This window comes from Pteropus medius, unplaced genomic scaffold (assembly GCF_902729225.1).
Source record: "Pteropus medius unplaced genomic scaffold, Ma_sr-lr_union100, whole genome shotgun sequence".
Lineage (NCBI taxonomy): Eukaryota > Metazoa > Chordata > Mammalia > Chiroptera > Pteropodidae > Pteropus > Pteropus medius.
The window spans coordinates 13,594,089-13,614,652 of NW_024347788.1; the positions used below are offsets into that span (position 1 = coordinate 13,594,089).

The window sequence follows — 20,564 nt, forward strand, 5'->3', positions numbered from 1 at the left end:
AGTGTCTACAAACCAGGGCTGAAGTCTGCACGTGGGCCTGAAACGTCATCGTCACATGGACACTGACCTCGTCACCTCTGAGCCACACCCACAGTTTCAAGCTCTCCAGCATTCCAAGTATTTTGGAAGATGTCACTGGACTTCCCTGTCATATGCCACCATCTTTTCAACAGACTCCGGGTTCTAAGGAGTTCATGAGAACCAGCTCTCGTGGGTGTCCCGGGAACCATCAGCCAAACTCTCTATCATGTGCCTGAGCCCTCGAAATTAACTACACGGAACACCTGAAGCTCGCCGGGCAAAAGGCCACCCTTCGCCCCGTTCTCCAGTCCCCGAGATGCAGGTGTGCCTCCTCACACGACACAGCCACCGTGCTGTGGCGGGTAAGGCCTGCAGCCGTGTGGGGAGGGCCTGCGTTCCTCTGTGAAGCGCCCCGACGTCACTCCTAGGTGACAGCGGCGGGCTGACCCGTCCTCCTCCTGGGGGCTGGTGGTGGGCCACACAGCAACTGCCCCTGGGATGCTGCAAGGGGAGCCAGGCGCCGGCCCCTCCTCCCCGTGTCTGCTTACTGGGGAGACGCACGCCTGCCTCTCTTCCCTCAGTCCCTTCGAACTCCGCAGGGGGCTGGGTGAGTGCGGGCGCAGGGGGCCAACAGTGCTGCTGGGCAAACAGGGCGGCACTGTGGGGGGCCGCGTGCCGCGTGACCGGCTTGGGGCACGAAGACGGTCTTCTTGAAGCGTCCCCGCGGCTGAATGGTAAATGGGCCGGGCCAGCGTGGCGAGGCCTTGGGCTCCTCAGCATGAGCCACAGCAGTGGGGTTACCTGGAAGCTGCGTCCACGGCTGGCTCCTGCACCAAGCATGCCTGCCTTGACCCACCCTGTCCTCTCTCTGAACTACGGGGCTGTAGAGAGTACATGCTCACAAGTGTCTCCCCTGTAAGGAGCTCAGGGCCCCTGGGCATGACCGGGTGGCCCCGCAGACCCATGGAGCAGAGGGTCGGAGGACGTGGCACAGAGAACTCTCACTTTCTGACGGGCACTGTGTCCTTGCAGAAACCCATCTCCTCATGGGCACCGCTCCCCATGCCAAGCTTTGGCAGGAAGGGCCACCTCGGCTGTCACTGGCTGACGGACGAGGCCTGGGAAGGGCCCTGCACGTCCTCAGATGTGTCGGCAGGCTCTGTTTCAGTGTCTTGCTAGAGTAACTTTTTCACATGGTCATTACTTGCAATGTCCCTCACTTCCGAAGCACACCACCGGCCACCTGCACGCCCCACGTCCACTTGGGCTGACGCCTCACCTGCGAGTTTGCATGCCCTGCCTGTCACCTGTGGCTGAGAAGGGAGGGGTCAGTCTCTGCGGGACCCTGTGCATCTAGCCTGGGATGCCACCAGGACAGTTGGTGCCACCTTCTGGGGCAGAGGAGGTGGCCATGATGACAACTTTCGCTCTGATTACCTAGAAATCACCCTCAGCTACATATTAGACACAACTGGCCCCAAGGAGAGCGAGATTTGTCTCCTTCGTTGTGTTGTTTTAATTGAAAATGTCTGTCCAGAGAAATCGGATGCATCAGGAGAGCTACGCCCACACCGCCCTGCGGCTCTAACGGCAACGTCTTCGGGGAAGAAGCGATGGCACAAGGTCGCAGTTAATGGGGAACTTCAGCCTATTTTAAGGGACGAGGCTGATGGACAGGAAGTTTATGCCATCAAACTGTTCGAAAAAATTCAAAACATCTGTCTTCAACCCCAGCCACGTAACCAGGAAGTGTATCTGAACTGGAGATGGTCACTGTGATCCTGCGGGAAGTCACCCTAGTCAGACCCAAAGAAAACGTGACAAAAATAACTCGGGAAGGAGCCGCAGGAGAGAGGAGACTGACATGTGCTTGTCGGTCAGTGTCTCCTCTGGGACGGTGGCGCTTGCTACGCACGGCCCGTGATGTGGATTCCACCCCAGTTCACACACACTTGCACCCACATGCACAAACACATGCAAACACATGTACACGTGCAGACACAGAGATGCACACATGCACAGGACACGCAAGCAGATGCACACAAACACATGCACACCCATGCAGGTGCACATGTACACGTGTGCACAAGTACACAGGCACACACAGGCACTCATGCGCATACACGTACACACAATGCAGACATGCACAGATGCATGCACACGTGTGTATGCATGCGCATACCAGCACAGTGCACACATGTGCATGCAGCACTCACACATGAGCACACCCATGTGCACTCATGCAGGCACGCGTGGACACACTCAGACCCCTGGACACACACACATTTGTCTCCCTCGCTGCTACCCAGAGCCCGGCGCGCGTTCCCGTGGGAGCTGTGCGGCTGGCCGCTCGCCTCCGCCTGGACGGCACAGGGGCCTCTGGGGCCGCCTTCGGGGTGTCAGTACCTCTCTCTCTGGAGACTCGAGCGCCTTCCAGCCGTTCTGCTTCAGCTGGTGCAGCTCGCTGAACTTCATGCTGACATCCTCCACGGACAGCTGCAGCATGTCCCAGTACCCGGCCAGGTCCTGCGACGTCGGTCTGGGCATGGCGCTGGGGTCCTGAGGACACACGCGGAGTTTGCGGCCAGGAAGCTGGCAGCTGGCAGGGGCTGGGGGTGGCGGCCCCTCCGCCACGTGCCCCTCAGGGAGTGCGGGGGTGGGAAACCCAAGTGCAAGCCCTCGGCCAGGCCGCCGTGGCCCACGGCTCACGCGGCTCCCTGCTGGCAGTTAAACATGTGTGGGGGGGCAGCTCTGTGACGGTCTGAAGGAGGCCTGGGGACAAGAAAAGGATCAGGGGTGAGGGGCAGATGATAATGGGGGCACAGAAAGTGTGTTTAGGGCATTGGCACTCCTCCATCAAGTCTGTTCCCGGTGGTACGTGTCATCACGATGTGACACCAGAGTATTGATGAAACCTGTGGACGCGGTGACAGTGACGGCTAGTGCGGGTGTGTCGGCTGTGGCAGCTGGCGGGTGTCGGTGGCGGTGGCGGGTGTCGATGGTCGGGGTGCTGTGGGGGGCATGGGGCGCACAGGAACTGTGCACCTTCCTCTCAGTTTTGCTCTGACCTAAAACCGCTCCGAAATAGGAAGTCACAGCGAATCGACTGGCAGTGGCCGCACACGCATCACGCCGCGGGGCTCTCCGAGGGCCCGGCCATGACGGCCGGCGTTCGCGCCGCTGCGTGCCTGCCCGTTCGCAGGAGCTGTGGGCTCTGTGGTTCGGGGCAGAGGCTTGTTCCGGATGGGGCTACACGGGCCAGTGGCCAGCGTGCGCTCGGAGCCAGCTGCCTCTCCGCTCCGACTCTGACGGTGAGCGACACCTCGATGCTCCGGGCATTGGGCCTGCTCCACGAGAGGGAGGACAGGCAGCCGGGCCTCAGGAAGGGGCAGGTTTCCTGCGTGGAGCAGGGACAGGTGACGGCATGGACTGGGAGCCCGTGGTCTGAACGTGGCCTGAGGACGTGCGCACTTTTCCACCCAGGGCGGACGGGCCCAGCGAGCTGTCTGCACTTAACATCAGTGACTACACCAGAGGGCTGGCCGCTGGCCCTTTGCCACACTGCCCGGCCGAGGGCCACAGCCAGCGGGCCCCTGTGGCACCGTGGCCCACATGCTCTGGCGGGTGACTCCACAACCCCAGGCTCACACCGGCGGTTCTCCGCGCGTGGTCCTGGCTCACGGGCCTCCCTGAGATTGAAGTCGGAGGCGTCTGGCAGGTAAACGTCTATCTGAATTTGCCTAAAACAGGCAATTTTCAGCTGACTCATAGTCGGTCACAGTGAGCACGACGCGACCTTCATTTCAGTCTTGTTCAAATGTCCTTCGACTGGTCTTGGTGCTTCGGGCAGCTGTGACCCCGCATTGCAGACGGGGCTGAAACAGCACCCATGTCACTCACCAAGTGCGGCTGCAGCTGGGGACAAGGCGCTGGCCGACTGTGTGCCGAGGGCTCATTTCCGCCTTCGCCCATGTTCCACGTGGCAGAGGGCTCTGCGCGGTCCCTCCCCAGGACAGCGGCCCGGCCATGAAGGCCCCACCCAGGGCCCACCTCCCGATCCACCGCTCTGGGGTCGGGACTGCAGCGTGTGGACTTGGGGGGGCCCAGCTTCCAGCACCCGGTTGGGCATCCATGTCACAGGGATCGCGTTGTGACCCCGATCCCTTCAGACAGCAGCCTGCGCAGTGACGGGGGGCAGGGCCCGGACATTGCCCCGTCCATGCCCACAGCAGGGGCAGCCTCGGGGGTCTGGGGAACCGCGAGAGGGCAGGCCCCCGGGCGGCGGGCTGGAGACACGCAGAGCAGCCCCGCTGCTGGGCCGAGCGGGGTGACGGGGTGACGGGGTGACGGGGTGACAGGGGACGGGACGGACAGTGTAGCACCCCGTCCATGGAAGCCTCACGCCAGAGCGTCCGAGGGCGCGTGCCTCCCCGTCCCTAGCAGACGTCGCAGTCCCAGGACGGTCCTCTTTGGAGGACTGGGGGGAACAGTGTCACGCTGCTCCTGCCGAACCCCAGAGGCCGGGGCCAGCTCCGGCGCGGACCCGGCGCTGTGTCCGCGCGCACGCCCACCCCGGCGGCCTGTCTGCACTTGCCGTGCCCCAAGGGGACAAAGCGGCTGTCCTTGGCGCTCCCCAGAAGCAGAGGCTGTGCCGTGTCGCATGGTCAGGCACAGCGGGACTGGCTCTGTGCCCCTCTTTTGGAGGGGGACGGTGCACCCCTCACCCATGAGACGTCTGACACACCGATACGTTTACAAGTCGTTCGCAGAGGTCAGCGGTGTGCCAGGCCACTCCTGCCCTGGCACGACACGGCCCAGCCACATGTCCTGGAGACAGCACAGTCATGTGGGGACACAGACCCTGGTGCCCGGGCTTCACAGCATTCCGCACTGTGCCGAGGAGCTGGGAGGTCCCGCTGGGCACACTCGGGATGCGGGGCCTGACCAGACACAGACTCAGACCCAGAGGCCTGAACAACTCCCCGAGCTGCCGGCTCGTGGGGGCGAGGACACTGCTCTGAGGGGCGTGGCCAAGGGCAGACCCTGACAGTACCGCCTGCACGCGGGGCACACGCGACGAGGCCACCCACACATCCCCGCCTCGCACGCCTGCACACGGGGTGCACATGCAACGAGCTACCCGCTCGTCCCCGCCTCGCATGCCTGCTCCCCCCTAAACATCCCGCTATAGGCCCGGAGCTGCCACCAGCCACCCAGCCCCCGGCGCCGTGGCGGCCGGCTTCCAAGCAGGCAGCTGTGCTTTCGGCCCCTCTCCTGCCGCCACGTGCCCCACCCCAACGGGGCTTCAGGCTTCTTCTGTCTGGTCCTAGACTGAAGCCAAAAGAAATGGCAGCAATCACACCAGATACTTCAAAACTCAAAAAGAGTCCTTTAAGGTGAACGTAAAATGCGATCTGACACGTGTGAGGCATCGAAAATACTAGGATGGATGGTTTTGAGTCTAACGCGCGGCTCTGGAAGAGGGGTCACGGACACTTTATAAGCCAGAGCGCTGTGTCTTTGCTACGTGTGGGTGCTTCAGACAACGAATTCCCACAGACGGCGAGTGCCCACGCTCGGCCGACTCGGGGTGACGGGCTCACAGCTCTCCAGCAGGAAACCGACCTCCTTAAAGGCGGTGAGGGACGGGACACGGCAGAGGAGGCAGGCGCCGGCTGGACGTGGGACTTGCGTTTCCTTCAGGGCCCTTCCCCCCGTCTCCCTTCTAAGCGCCCACGTGTAACCATGTCACAGGCAGTAGGGTGGGCACCCTTTAAATTCATGGCGAACAATATGGGGTTAATTGGAAGATATCAGTGAAAACATACTTTTAAACCGTCCTAATTAAAAGGGATGAACTGGCAACTCTGGTGTGCTATGCTCCCTTTGATATATAAACATTCTATAAATTCACTGCCTCCTTGTGAATTTAAACCAAACAGAACGAGATCACCCAGCACTGCCACGGCGGGATGGCCCACAGAGACATGCGCATTTGAATGAAAACGTCTGGTCTCAAAGAAACCAGCATATGGATTATGAAATAGCCTACAAAGTAACGTGAACGTTATTTAGTTATTTCTCCAAATATTAAGGGAACACTTTCCTAAGTCAGATGAGGACATGGCTACACGTATCCATGCACCCGTACGTGTACTTATACAGAGACACGTAGCACGTAAGTTCACACGTATGCGAGTATATGTAACACGTAAGTTAACATGTTTATGTAAATATAGATGTTTTTCATTCCGTCTGATTTTCAGAAAGATCAGAATGAAGTTTAACGGCAATTGTATTAACTAACCTAGTTCACGGTACATTCATTTCACTCCAGATTATAAAATATAAAACCACAATTATCTCTAAAATCCCTCCTTAATCTCTCTAAACGTAGCCGTTTATGAGTTTTTGTTCAAGCCACTCTGCATCATCTTTACGTGTGAGGTTCGCGGTAAGAGCGGTTCGCTGTCGTCTCCTGTGCTCAGGTGCTCGGCCACGAGACCGTCTGCACAGGCAGCGCCCTGTGCCCTCGGGGACACTGCCGCCTCCCGCCAGCTCCCGCCCCTGCTCCACCCCTAGCCCCGTGCTGCAGCCTCCAGGCCTCGGCCGCACGTCTCAGCCGTCCCCGGAGCTGGGCCGTGTCTTCAAGCATCGCAGACGCACGAGGCCTCTTTAACCAACAGGGAGGCGGTGGAAACACAGGGCCCGGCGTGCGAGGACGCGCTTACCGTGTTCTGCTGGCAGAGCCAGTAGAATTGCTGGAACTTCTGCGACATCAGCAGCTGGGCGCTGCCCACGGCACTCCTGATCTTGCCGAGAACTGCAAGAGCAAACGCGGACACGCGGGTCAGTTAAGCAGAAGCGAGCGCGTTACGCGGGGGTGGGTGTGTGTGTGAGTGCGTGTGCGAGCGTGCATGTGCATGCGTGTGCGTGCGTGTCAACCCTGAAACGCGCACACCACCCTCCCCCCTTCCTGGAGACTAAGCTCTGAACGCGCTGCCTGGGGCTTGTCCCCGGCTGGCGCCTTTCAACCTGCTCCATTCTCGATTCGAAGAGGCCAAGTGTCGACCACGAGGACACGAGAGGCCGGGCACACCTCCGAGTCCCTCCGAGCGTCCCGTCCCCCTGCCCCCGGCTCTCATGCCGTCCTTAGCCTGGTGTGGCACCGTCATCATTTTGGAAAGGCCAGCTTTGGCCGGTCACAATGCACGGGACTCCCCAGAGCCTGCTGGGTGCCCGTGTCGCCTCTGCATGCTGGGCGGCGCCTGTGGTCAGTGCCCTGTGCCTGGGCGCTTACTCCCTGGAGTCCGCACAGCACCGCCCTGACGCAGGCGGGCGGCCCACCCCAGCCTCTGCCGTGTGGCCTCCGGCCCCCTGCAGAGCACTGTGAGGACCAGCTGCTCTGGGCCCGGTCCGGCCCCCTCTCTCAGCAGTCGCGTGCGGGGTGGGGGCCAGGTGGTCGTGGGGAAGGACAGGGGCTCGGCGTCACGGGCAGAGGCAGGGAAGCAACGCCGGACGCGAAGCTCACCCTCTCCCGGGTCTGCGCCCTGCAGACGGGGCACCGGGCCCTCGAGGCTTCGTCTGCAGAAGACGGCAGTGCTCAGGGACCCATCTGAGGCCCGAGTCCCCAGGGGTCTTGCTCGGAGGCCGATGCTGACCGGGGCCCGGCTCTCACGTGCTCCGGGCACGTGTGCCAGCCCAAGGCTCATCCATCAGTGCTGCAGACACTGTCTCACAGGCCGAGGGGGTGCCCCAACCCCCACGTCCCAAAACCTGACAATCTCCAAACCAACGATCTGTGAGACCCGGCCAACATGCGTCAGAACCTGGAGTCACAGGTGCGGACGTCCTGGTGGTCCAGGGTGCCCGCTGTCCCCTCAGGCCTCACTCTGGGGAAGAAGGGCCTCAGCGGCCACGTGGTGGGACGGGGTGCGGCTGCTGAAGAGCCCCCCAGAAGGGATCCTGACGTGGGGGGGCTCCGGACGGGAAGGAGTCAGTCCCAAACAGGCGGGGCGGGCAGCCTCGCTTTGCAAGAAACGGGAGTCCGGCCTCTCAGGTAACACATCTTAAGGGCTGTTCCCTGGGGTGACATGCTGGCCTCAAGCACTTTTCGTTCGTCTGCTCACATGTCTGCAATGACACGGCTGGTTGTCCCCCAGCGTTTGTTATGAAAAGTAGTTCACACAGAGCAAATGTGCAAGAGCCTGACACGCGCACTGAGCGTCAGCAGCGGATACGGCCCGAGCGTGCATTCAGTTTTCTGAGCCATCTGGAAGGGAGCTGTGCCAGCTCGTCACCTGCCATCCTCTGCTACCGCCATGAGTCACTATCTTCTCTGCGAGGGTCGTCATCCTGACATCACCTACTTCTAGATCGATTCTACAATATCCAAAGAGTTTAGAAACGCAGCTTTTGATGAAGTGGCCAGATGGGGTGACACCTGGGCACCCTTTCAGGCTTAAACGAGGAACGGTGGCAGGCCGTCGTGCACCTGCCCTTTGGGGCCGTGTTGTCGACAGATCCAGTCCCAGGGGGCCACTGCCCCCAGACACACGCCCTCCTGCCCACGGCTGTGCTGGGTGAGGGGTGTGGCCCGGGTCAGGCTGGGGGGCGCGGCTCTGGTCCTCCGCACCTGGCCCCGCTTTCGGCCCCGCTGACCAGGGTCCTGCAGCTCTGGTTGTACTGCCGCCGAGGGCAGGGAGGACCCTGGCTCCAGAAGGCTGACTTTCCGGGTGTAAACCCCCAGAACCTCCTGACTCAAGAAAACATTTTAAGAGACTCGTTTTAATCGAGTTGTCGCTGAGGAAAATAGAGAAGTGACCAATCAGTCACTCTTCGCACAGACTCCACGCTTCCCCAAGTGGTCATTAAAAACTCGGTCCACTTTATACAGTTGGAAGTTTTAATCTCTAATTTTCATGTTGTTAAAATCTAATTCAACAGAAGTATTAACATAAAGTATTTCAATTTATAATCTTTAGCACAATGTGGATAGACGGGCAATAACTTGGTGCTGATTTAATGTAGCAAAGAGTCGCTATAAAGGGCATGAATTGATGAGGGCTGATGATAATGAACATCAGGGAGTGTGGCTAATGACTCGAGGAGGGCGGGAGAATTTTGGGGTCTATCTGACACCTAGAATGCAAACGGCTTCCTGTGACTGCAAAGAGTTCGAAGTGAAAATTCAATTTATTCTTTTCCACTATACTTCCCTAATTTTGTCATAGTTTAGACATGTTTCCTTTCAAGAGCTGCAGATAAGGACGAATCTTATCAGAAAGCAGATTTACAAAGAGCCCGATGCAACCCTCGCCTCTGATGCACAAAGAAGTCTGATGAGCGTACGCACCCCTGTAACGCATCTCCCGCGCGTGCCCGTGACTCCCAGCCCCGTCTGAGGTGCTGTGGTGCCCGTGCGCTCGTCCCTTTGGCTCGCGAAGTGGGTTTGCGCAGCATTTGGGGGCGCGCTTCCCCCCCTCTCCCGGTCCCTGTGCAGACTGTCGCAGCGCAGGTGTACGGGGCTGTCACTGCTGTCCCTTCAAGGTCTCACTCTGTCACTTTCGTGTTTGCCGAGCACGTTTCCCTTCCTGCTCCCGTCTCCCACGGCCACTGGGGCTGGACCTGTGGGGGTCATCCCCACAGGGCGCCTGACCGGTCCGGATGAGTGTCTCCCTGTCACAAGACCGAGGGGACATCCCACAGGCCTGGGACTGCCTGAGAGGCCCTCCCCTGTCACAAGACCGGAGGGGGACATCCCCACAGGGCGCCTGACCGGTCTGGATGAGTGTCTCCCTGTCACAAGACCGGAGGGGGACATCCCCACAGGGCGCCTGACCGGTCTGGATGAGTGTCTCCCTGTCACAAGACCGGAGGGGGACATCCCCACAGGGCGCCTGACCGGTCCGGATGAGTGTCTCCCTGTCACAAGACCGGAGGCGGTGACCGACCCACCCGGCTTGTCTGCTCCCTCAGGCTGGTGGCAGCCACTGTGCACGGAGCATGCGGCCTGCTCGAATGGTTGCTGTTGGTGCTGGGTTTTCACTCTGCTCTGCTGACCGGGGGCATCCCAGGCAAACTGCGGACACAGGCACACTGTCCCTCTGGCCCATGTCCCCATCCCTTGCATTCAGAACATGGCCTGTGTGTCTCAGGTCACTCTGGGCTACTCGTCGTCCAGTGTTCCTTGTGGCTACTACAAAGCCCTGGGGTTTGATGCGCCCGACCAGGTAGGTGACGGTAGCTTAGTGACTACTGGGCGGAGCTGTTTCGGGGCCCCCGTTGCTGAGTTCCTCGTGCAAGTCTTAGCTCCACGAGCCGAGCAAATAAGATCGTTGTGGCTTTGGAACAATCTCTTTTATGCCATTTATTTATTTATTTGTTTATTTTTTCTTTATGCCATTTACTTGTTTCGTTTCGCACGATTAATGCGAAAATCCCCAAATGCTAGGCTAGCAGTGGTTTGCAATTCCTCCGGGATCTATCTATTTATGCGTTAATGATAAGAAGCCAGTGCTCACGTGTTCTCATGACGGTTTTCATTAACCACAGAGGGCTGAATGAATCTGACTTAGTTCGACCCATCCAGTGAGCTGTGATCGCAAAATTACAGTTCAGAAAAAATTATTCCGTGTAATAAAACTTTCGATATTCAGAACTCAGAGTTTTGGTTTAATAAGCCATTTGATTTAATCTTCACTTTCTAAAAGTGCCATAACCAGTAACCCTGCACCTGCTCTTAAAATCAAGATGAGAATCAGGTTACCTGACCTTTTAGAAATTACTAGGGAAGTATCTAGACCCGACCACTGCAATACTAGCTCCATGTACAAAGCATGCAGAAGAGACACTTCAGCGTCTTGTTATCTTTGCCCAGAGGAGGTCAAGACGGGGGTGGCGGGGAGACTTAAGAAATTAAGACAATGACAAGGAGCATCCAGTGGGTCTGTTCTCTGTTCTTTGTGTCCAGGACTTAGAGCAACAGTTACTCTTGGTCATTAAATAGCAGTGGAGAAAAAAACCAAGCGAAATTGAAACAAAGTAGCTGATGTCTACGAAGTGCAGTGCACAGCGCACGCTCACCCGGCCGGGCCACCTGAGGGCCCCCTGGGATTCAGCAGGTGCGAGCAGATCAGGATCAGCCTCGTGCACGGACTGTCACCTCTTCCGCCCACCCACCCTTCTTGCAGAGCTCGGCGTTGGGCGCTGTGCCAGGCACGGTCCAGGCCGCGCTGGCAGATGATAGGCTACCAAATACAGTCACCATGCTCAGCGAGCCTACGATCTCAAATGACAGCACAGGGCAGAGCTTTGGGAAAACACGGGTTGTCCTAACCTTTTGCGAAATGCGTGTCCCCAAGGGGTGGAGGATGGCAGAGTCAGGAACTCTGAGCAGTCGGTGGCCCAGCCTCTGTCACAGGCAGGTGGAAAGGCCCACGAGTAAATGAAGGTCTCTCGGAGTCAGGACATGAGGGGCTTGTGCTGCCAGTCATGGCCGGTGGCCGTCGTGTGGGCCCCGAGGCTCCTTTCTCGTCACCCTCCTCTGCCCGGCCCGCTCGCCTGATCAGACTAGTCCTGTCAGCCCAGCACGGCGCCACGTCCACCGTCACCGTGAAGCCTCCTCAGGCCTCTCCCCGGAGGGCGTCGGCCACGCCTCTGAGCTCTGAGTGATCCCACACACTCCCCGTCACGCTGAGTGGCTCTGCCCGGCTTCGCCTCGTCCCAGGCCCCCATGGCCGGTCAGCCTCCACGCCATGTCCCGCTCACTCCTGTGCCCGCCTGCAGTCTTGGGGATCGCGGCCGCACTGTCACAGCTGTGGGAGGTCACACAGAGGAGACCCCACAAGTGCGAGCGAGGACACTTTCAAACAACTTGTTTAGGGAGATATGGCTGCGGGTGGCAGGAACTCACCCCCATCTCCAGACGCGTGACAATGACAGGCAGCTGTGATTTAGGCAGTGACCGGTTCCCACTGGATGTGGGTCGCCGCGCACCCTCCAGCCCCGCTGCCCCTCACGGCACTGCTCTCAGAAATTTCTGGAACGACCCCCAGCGATGAGAAAGCCGTGACTCACGTGACAACACCTCAGCCTTCAGAGGTTGGGCCTTTGGTGCTGAGGGAGGGAGTCTGTGCCCTTCCAGCTGTCACCGTTTTCGACAGCTGAGGCAGCACGGCCCACGTGTGTGTTTCTCGGCTCCAGGATTCTGTCTGGACCTTGGCGACCGCGGACTGGCCAGGGGCCGGACGGCCGACTCCAGCTGTGACCCAGCGCCCTGCTCGTGCGGGCTGGGGAGGACGCCGCCTCTCCGGGCACGGGCTATTTACGGTGGTGGCCATGGCCCAAGTGTTGCGGGGCACAGGTGCTCAGCAGAGGATGCGGCGCACGGTCGGGGTCAGCCCGTGCCGGCAGAGGTTTCTTTTAGAAAAGTATCTTTTAAAACCACAGTCCTTAAGAGAAGGTAATGACTCAAGGACGCGCTAAACGTGGGAGTCGCGATGAGCATGCGTGTCACTGTCACCTCGCTCACGGCAGCGGCGGGCGCCCCCTGCCGCCCACACGTCTCGCACGTGTCGTTAGCGGTGCGAATTCAGGAAGCTCCGCGGGCACACTGTGGGCAAAGCCCGACAAACGCCACCTCCCGCAGAACGTCCTTGCTGCCCGCCTCTGCCCGGCGGCCACGGCACGTGGCGAGTGTGCCCCAGTGGGCGCCCTCGGGCTGCGTGCCGGCCGACGCGGGAGCGGACGCGCACGTGGAGCGGACCCTTGCCCTCTACGTCCTGTCAGCTCGGGCCAGCTCGCTTGTGTTTCATCTCTGCGGTAAAGATGACGGATCCTCGTACGAGGCAAAGCGTTCTGCCAGGCTGAAGCAGGCGGTGGCGGGGACGCTGCGGGTCACGGTGACCATTCAGCAGTGTCATAGCCCTGAGCAGACCGCAAGACGGGCACTCGGCCTGGCGGGCACTGTCACCCGACAGCCCCCCTGCACATGCTCAGCGTGTGACAGGGGGCTCAGGTGAGGACATGTGGGACCGAAGAACAGGGGACCCTCTGCGAGGACAGAATCAGGGACTTGAGGGCAAAACCTCTGCCTTTTCCACAGGTCAACGCCCCAGTTCTGAGAACTGGGGATCAGCACACCAATTACTCCCCCCGACTCTCAGCCTGCAGGCCCCGTGCTGAGTGACAGTCCACGCACTCCGCTCCCCGAAACGCCTCCTGCGTGTGGGACCATCAGGCCGTCTGTCACGGAACCGCAAGGTCAGGGCCAGGTCCCCAGGACGGCCGCTGTCCCCTGCACTGGAATTCAGTGACCTACCCAGCGTGCCCAGGGCGTTGCGGGAAGGGAAACACGGAGTGAGCGTTTGTTGGCCGGGCGCTGGGAGGCTGGTGTGGCCGGGCTTCGTGAGGACAGCGTGCGTTCTGGACGTGTTGCGGTCACCCTCCTGCCATCCCGAGTCACACACAGACACGGCTGGTCACACGAGGCAGCTGGTGAAGGCGCTGCTCGGTGTCTGCAGGTGGGCGGAGGCGGCGGGGATGAGGGTGGGTACCTGTCCCTCCGCACACAGGGACGACACCCCTGAGACGTGAAGGGCTCGGGCCAGGGCCACACAGGTGCCCACGTGGCCCGGCGCCACCCAGCTGACCGGGAGAACCGTGTACTCCCCTGTGACGCCCCCCTGGCAAAGAGCCAAAGCAATCGCCCACAGCCTCGGGGCTGCGCCGGTTCTGGGGAGCGGTCCAGACGCCCAAACCACCTGCCGCCAGGTGCAGGGAGCCGGTGCCTGGAGCCCGAGGCCGGGCACGGTGCCAGCACCATGGGGCCCAGGCCCCTCCGGCGTGGGCGGGACTCGGCGCAGCCCCGGCCGCCCGCGTGCCTCACCGTCCTCCGCCAGGTCGTGGTCCTCGGCCTCGCGCTCCATGTCCTTGCACCAGCTCTCCATCCGCGCCGTCTCCGCGCGCAGCAGCTCCAGGAACCAGGGGCCGTCCCTGCGGCACGGCGACACGCGGCTGCTGTCCGGCGAGTCCAGGGGCGGCCCCAGCCAGGGCTCGGGCGCCGGCAGGCTCGCCGCGTCGGCCGCGGGCCGGTAGTCCTCCCGGTAGCTGAAGAGCCCCTGGGTCCGCACGGTCCGCACGGCCCCGCCCTGCGTGGGCGTGCTGGGCTCCGAGTGCCGCTGGAAGGACGGGCCGAACTGCAGGCCCTTGTCCTCCGTGGCCACGCGGCCGGGGAAGCCCTCCAGCTCCAGGTCCGCCTGCACCGCGGCCGTCACGCTGTTGGAACGCTTGAAACGCCCGTGTCTGCACGGAGGGAGGAAGAGAGACCAAGGCTTTCTGAGGGGACGGGGCGAGCGCACCCCAGTCCCGCTGGCGGGGACGCACCGCACCGCCCAGGCGGAGGCCAGGGCGCCAGGCACCTCACTGCCACCAGCACCCCGCGCCTCCCCTACAAACAGCGCGCCTCCAACACCCGCCTAAGTCTCAGCGTGTACACCCCAGATCCGAGTTCACTGCAGACCGTGACGGCCGTCTGCAAACGGCTTCCTCTCAGAGCCGTGCTCAGCACCCACGACCCCTACGGGCCGCACGTGTGTGACAGCTCGAGCTGCCTCTCCCATGTGGGGGCGAGTGCCCCCCACCCACATGCTGCCTTTCAGGGCGTGACCTCTCCTCCCCTCTGAGCACCTCAGAAGCACCCCGAGTCCTCTACGCAGAACAGTGAGTGTGAACTCTGACCTCTGCAGCGGCTCTAAAGACATCTGTGTCGTGTATGTGACGGTCACCACGACCACACAGCAGACTCTGCTGAAATGGCCGAGGAGAGCAAGCGCGGGTCTGAGTGCAGGTATCACTGGGTGAGTGCTGCGTGTGCGTGTGCGTGTGCGTGCATGTGTGCGTGCGTGTCTACAGTGCGTGCATGTGTGTGTACGCGTGCATGTGCGCGTGTGTGCGTGAGGGTCGCACCTCTAAACCACACCCTGGCTGTCACTTTGGCTCCCAACCAACTGAACCCGCAGACGGCTCACAGCTGTGGCTGCAGCTGAGTGAACGTGACACTGTCTCCCCTGCTGGAGGCAGAGAGGGTGCCCTGCGGGTGGAGGTGGCTCTGGCCTCCGAGGTGCAGTTGGCTCCCAGCGTCTCCTGGGCACCAGGGAGCCATGGGCTTGTGGTCTCACGCTCTCCGCGTCAGCAGCGTCACCGCTGGGCCTTAAAGCTTCCCGCCACGGGCGAGGGCACCCAGGGCCTTACCGACTAGGTGCTGGTTAAGTTCACGGTGTAATGCGCCACTAAAATCCTACCCTGAATGTAGAATAACCCCCCGCTCTTGTTCCCAAAGCAACAGCGCCGTCAAGGTATCCGTGCTCTAGGGCCTGAGGGAGTCCTCGGGGAGTGTGGCGGTCACCTCAGGGTGCTAGCCTTTCCTTCTCTGTGTGTGTTTTCCCTTTAACGCAATAAGGTGAGAAAACACGCATTTGCTTCACGTCAGCCGGGCTGTCCCCTTGGAGAAAGGGCTGACTTTCAGAGCCGTCGGCGCTCTGCCTCACAGGCGGTCATCGCTTTGGAAGGGGTCATTCCCCTGCCTCTTGCAGAAACAGGACGCGAGCAGATGTTAACTCGTGCTCGGACGGTGGAAACCGGATACGACCCTGTCCCCACACGTGGCGGGCGTCAGTGGTGGCTGGCGAGGCTGGAGGCTGGCGTGGGGCTCCCGGGACCCGGGGCGCTGAGGGGGCCACTTACCGCTTTTCGTCCTCCACCTGCACGCCGACGGAGTGGTACTCGCGCAGGCCGCGGCTCTCCGTGTCCGAGTCCGTGCCGGTCTCCACCTGGTCCGACACAGAACGTCCTCGTTAGAGCAGGGGAGGGGACCCGGGCAGGGACGACCGTGCGTGCGCCCCCCGTGCCGTGAGTCACACGGCCGTTTCCTTCACGGGAGCTGCACGTGACCCGGCAACGCGGTCACGGGGCAGAAACTGTGCAGCGCCCGCCCGCCCGCCCGGCACACTTTGCGCAGCCACCTGAGCTCCACGCTGCGCTGCCGAATCGGCTCAGCTCGGGCAGAGGACGGCTTTGCGGGGCTGCGCTGCTCCGGGGCTTGAAGTCTCACCACGGCCCACAGCAGAGGAAGTGAGGACGCCCCCAGGGAGGGCTCACAACCAACGAGCAATTTAGCAGAGGCAGCCGACGACTGCGTCCACAGACATCGCTGTGGGGACACCGCCCCCGCTGTCCCCACACGAAGCGGTCCCACGTCTGCCAGCAGGGCTGTGCCCCGCAGGGCGATGCCAGGACACGGCAGAAACTGAGCATACTGCACAGGACTCTCGCTGCGGCCGTATCTGCCATGAAGTCAGCCCACTCCCACAAAGCATTTTAAGGGTCACCAGCAGTGTGACGTGTGAGAGACCGAGACCTCCAGCGCAGCAGCTCCGCAAACAAAACAAACCAAGAACCCCAAATCACCAGACTCTCGGGTCTGTGACGAAAGGTTCGGCCGTGAGCGTCATCCCAGCTACCGGCTGTCCCTCCGCCTTTTCCCTAGGGGTCACCGACTGCGTCAACAGGACTCTGACTCCAATCCAAAATGTCATAACTAAGTCGTAAAACACATCTTTTCTAAAAATACTGATGATCGCTATAAGGGTAGGATGCACACCGGTGAACACGTCGTTACAACTCTTCCGTGAGTCCTAGGAGCAAGGGCACTCGCCGACTGCAAAGGCCGGGCCTAAGCCCCCAAGGGCTGCTCCAGGGTGTGGCTCCCAGAGACGGTGACAGGAACAGTTGCTGTTTATTTTGTTTACCGCGCGCCAGACGCCATGCTAAAGGCACACGGACGTCTGCACAGGGTCCGCATGACGCCCCTGCTCACGCTTCCAGCCGCACTTAACAGCCAAGAAGTCAGAGGCGAGAAATTTGCCCAGGGGTGCACAGCTCACGGGGGTGCAGAGCAGGGACTCAGGCCCGGACCTCGGTGATCGCAGAGCCAGGCTCTGTACTGACCCTCTGTGGCTAGAACAAACACGGCTGCGTCAGGACCCCGGAGCTGCCGGTTAGTTCCTGAGCCAGTGCAGGACGCTGGGCACAGCCGTGGTCACCGGCGAGTCTGCAAAGGAGCACGAAGCCACAGCAGCTGTGGAGGAAACGGGCCCAGCACACCTGGAGGGTCACTCCTGAATGAAACGTCTGCTCGTGGTCATCATTTCCCTTTCTAGTTTTACGTGGGTTGTCGCTTTAATAAATTTTATTTACTACTCGTGCTGGGCACGAAGACTATTCACTGCACACAGAGGGCACGCGGAGCTGCCTCGCGTGCCTTCAAGCTCATTTACTTACTGTCTTCTGCGGAGGGGAGATTTGCTTATCTTTAGTCTTCTGCCATCATAAATGATGCTGCTACAAACACCTGTCTGCATGTGTACGGGACACAAGCTTCTGTGGGTCCACTCAGAGCCGACGGGGGCGCTGGGCCAAAGGCACGTGTACGGTGTCGGGAGATGTCGTCGATACAGACACACAATGTGGTTGATACTGATTCTCACGTACACTTTCAGAAACATTTTTGTAACTGAAAGAGCCCTGAGTTTCATAAGAATATTCAGAACATTTGTCTCACATATCCCACTGTTAGGATTCTAGTCTAAAGAAATGACCTTGAATTCTGATAAATGTGTGAGGTCGGCACAGCGTGAGTTATGAGGTGACGCCTAGGGGACAGACAACAGGGAGACGGCGAAGTCGGGGCTACTGGGGGCACAGAACACCTGCCGTCACTGAGGTGACGGCCATGAACGCTGCGTGACGGAGGCTCACGGCGCAGCCCAGGCCGGGGCGGCCGCGGCAGGCGGCATGGACGCCAAGGGCCCCAAACGCTCGCACGTTCACAGACATGTCGGCGTCCCATGGGAGGGGCTGGAACGGCCAAACCACAGCAGAGGGCTCCTTTCTCTAGTCGCCACGTTTCCTCCATCTTAAGTGCCTTATTTTCATAGTGAAAGACGAAATCATGGTTCTTGGAGCCAGTCAGACTCTGCACCAGCCGTGGGACCCTGACCTGCGTCTTCCAAGTTTGTCGAGTCCTTTCTTCCTGATCTCGGAAGCGAGAGACATCGAGCGCGTGTGGCTGGTGCGAAACGCTCGCCGGAGGCTGGATCCGGTGAGCCCGTCCGCGGCGGACGTTGGCGCCCTGTCCCCGCCCGGGCCAGGCACGGCCCTTCCTGGAAGGGCGGAGGTGGGGTGTGACAGACCCCGGGCCAGGACGCCAACGCCTGCAGTGGACCACCTCACGCAGGCGCACAAGGAGCCTCTTCCCAAGAGAGAACTCCAGACACGAGGCGAACGGCTTTCAGCGTTTTGAGAAATAAACGCGCATCTTCATTTTTACCTGACCCATTACGTCCCAGGCACGGAGAAGATGCATCGGCAAATCGCTTATGCTAAGCGACCTCTCTTTCTGCAAGCGTGGTGTGTGCGGGCTCAGTGCCCAGCGGGGGTGGGGTGGTCGCGGGGGAGGCAGTGCCCCCTCTCGGCAGAGTGGTCAGGCCCCAGGGGACCCAGAGGCCTCCCTGGGCACCGTGTGAGGGGCTCAAGCCGAACCTGCTGACAGAACCCACTTAAAGATGGGGCTGAAGGGTGCCTGGGTCTCAGACCCTGCAGCAGAATCTGGGGACAGTGACACTTTCAACAGTTTCACCCCCCCCTCCCCCGACGAGACGGCAGAGAACCACATGTAAAAACAAAGACGAGCACAAGAAGCGTTAGGTGTCACCACTGCCAAGGAGCGGTGGCAGGGGACCAGGGCAGGCTTTAGCCTGATGACGGACAGCTGGCTGGGCTGTCACGCTGCAAGGGTGCGGCTGCTTCAAGGCAGATGCACAAACAGCTGCCCGTCAGCTCTCGCACAGAACGCCCACTGTGCGCACGTGCTCGGCTGCCACCCGGTCCCCTGGCAGCCGTGGCCCTGGGCAGCACGTCTGTGGCCGGGCGGGAACCTGGCACCGAGTGCGGTCGAGCACGTGGGGCCGGCACCGTCCCAGCGGCTGAGGGCCCGGGACAGCGAGCACGCAGGCTCGGGCGCCTCGGGCCGCCCCCCTTCTGGGCGGCCGTGGACAGCGGGCAGATTCCACCCTCCCGGCCTCCACGGGGACTGGGACATCACGGCCCTGGGGCCTTAGGCAAGTCGCTGACCCCTGAGCCTCCGCGTCTCACCTGTGACGTGGGTGTGGTAATGAGGGCACCTGGGCCGCGGGAGGCCCGGGCACAGTGACGTGTGCTGTCCTTGGCGCCTCCCGGGGCCCTCGGAGCCTCCGCGGTGGTGCTCGCCTGCCCGGACCACCCCTCACGGTCTCCGCGGCCCCGAGCGGCTGCCCCCGCCTCACGCCCACACTCCTGGGTCCTGACACTGGCGTCACCGTGACGACGCTTCCCTCCCGGGTTTTTGAAGCACTTTAGCAAGACGACGGCCAGGCTACAAGCTCGCGTGAGACCGCGCTCGGCGGCGGTGAAGGGCAGGGGACCCCACGGCACACGCCCTCACACGCTCACTCGCATCCTCTGGCCACGCGCCGTCCACTCACGTGCCCGACGCTTACCGAGAACCTGCTGTGTGCCAGGCACTGTGCTGGGCGCTGGGGTGTCAGGAGGCTGAAGGCACGGCCGGGCCGTCACAGACCACGCAGTGGGGGGACGGCGCCCGGGAAGGCTGCACGCGGGTCGGGGAGCAGGGCGTGAGCATGTGGGGTGATGGGGAGGCTGAGATGGGGTTCCTTTACCGGCCACACGACCTAATGTTCTGGCTTCAGAATTACGTGCCCACGACTGTCAGGTGAAGACGGAGCTGCACGTGCCCCGTGGGGGCGGGGGCGGGAAGGGGGCGGGCGCCCGGTGAGCACGAGGCCGCGTGGGCACCAGGGACGCAGAGCCACCTGACGGCACGAGAACGTCGCACGTCTTCCCTCGAGATGTGGCTTGGGAGCCAGGAAGGCCGGCACGAGCCTGGCTGTCCTGGGAGCCGGCCATGGCCACGGCAGGTCCCTGGGCTGCGTGGCCCCAGCCTCACCCTCACGGGTGCCATGGATCACACACTGGGGCGGGGGCTCCCAGCAGAGTGCCTGGCACATGGGATCAGGACACAGCGGGGATGAGCGCAGCTGCGTGAACATCCAGAAAACAGAGACAGATAAAACTCACGCGTGAGCATTTTGTACTTACATCTGACCTTGGATATGGCTGGCGCTCTGGGAATTCAGAGTCCTAAACAAAACAACGGACCACGGTGTGGGGTCTGGCTCGGACCCCCGGCTCCCCGTCCCCGGACGCCCAGCGCACCCTCCTCCCTGGTGCCAAACCGACTTCAAAGCTCGCACTGGGCCGGGCCCAGACGACCGGGCAGTGACGAGAGTGCGTGCATGGAGAGAGCCTGGAGAGAACCCAGGAGCTTGCTCGCCCTGTCCCCGGGAAGGGGCAGTCCCTGAGACAGGGCGAGGGGACCCTGCGGGGGTGAGTGGGGTCCTGCGCTATCTGGGGCGGGCAGGGGAGAG

At 61.3% G+C, this 20,564-nt stretch overlaps 1 protein-coding gene across 1 annotated transcript in view; it reads right to left on the reverse strand.

The window, feature by feature from the left end:
* Nucleotides 1-2,262: 2,262 nt before the first annotated feature.
* Nucleotides 2,263-20,564, reverse strand: part of DLGAP2 (DLG associated protein 2) — a 317,447-nt gene continuing 299,145 nt past the window's right edge. Inside the window, exons 14-17 of the mRNA XM_039877344.1 lie at nt 15,766-15,851; nt 13,910-14,325; nt 6,753-6,844; nt 2,263-2,580 (exon numbers count right to left, since the gene is read on the reverse strand). Of these exons, the coding sequence (XP_039733278.1) occupies nt 2,323-2,580; nt 6,753-6,844; nt 13,910-14,325; nt 15,766-15,851 (852 nt within the window). The 3' untranslated portion in view covers nt 2,263-2,322. The remainder of the gene's footprint in view (nt 2,581-6,752; nt 6,845-13,909; nt 14,326-15,765; nt 15,852-20,564) is intronic.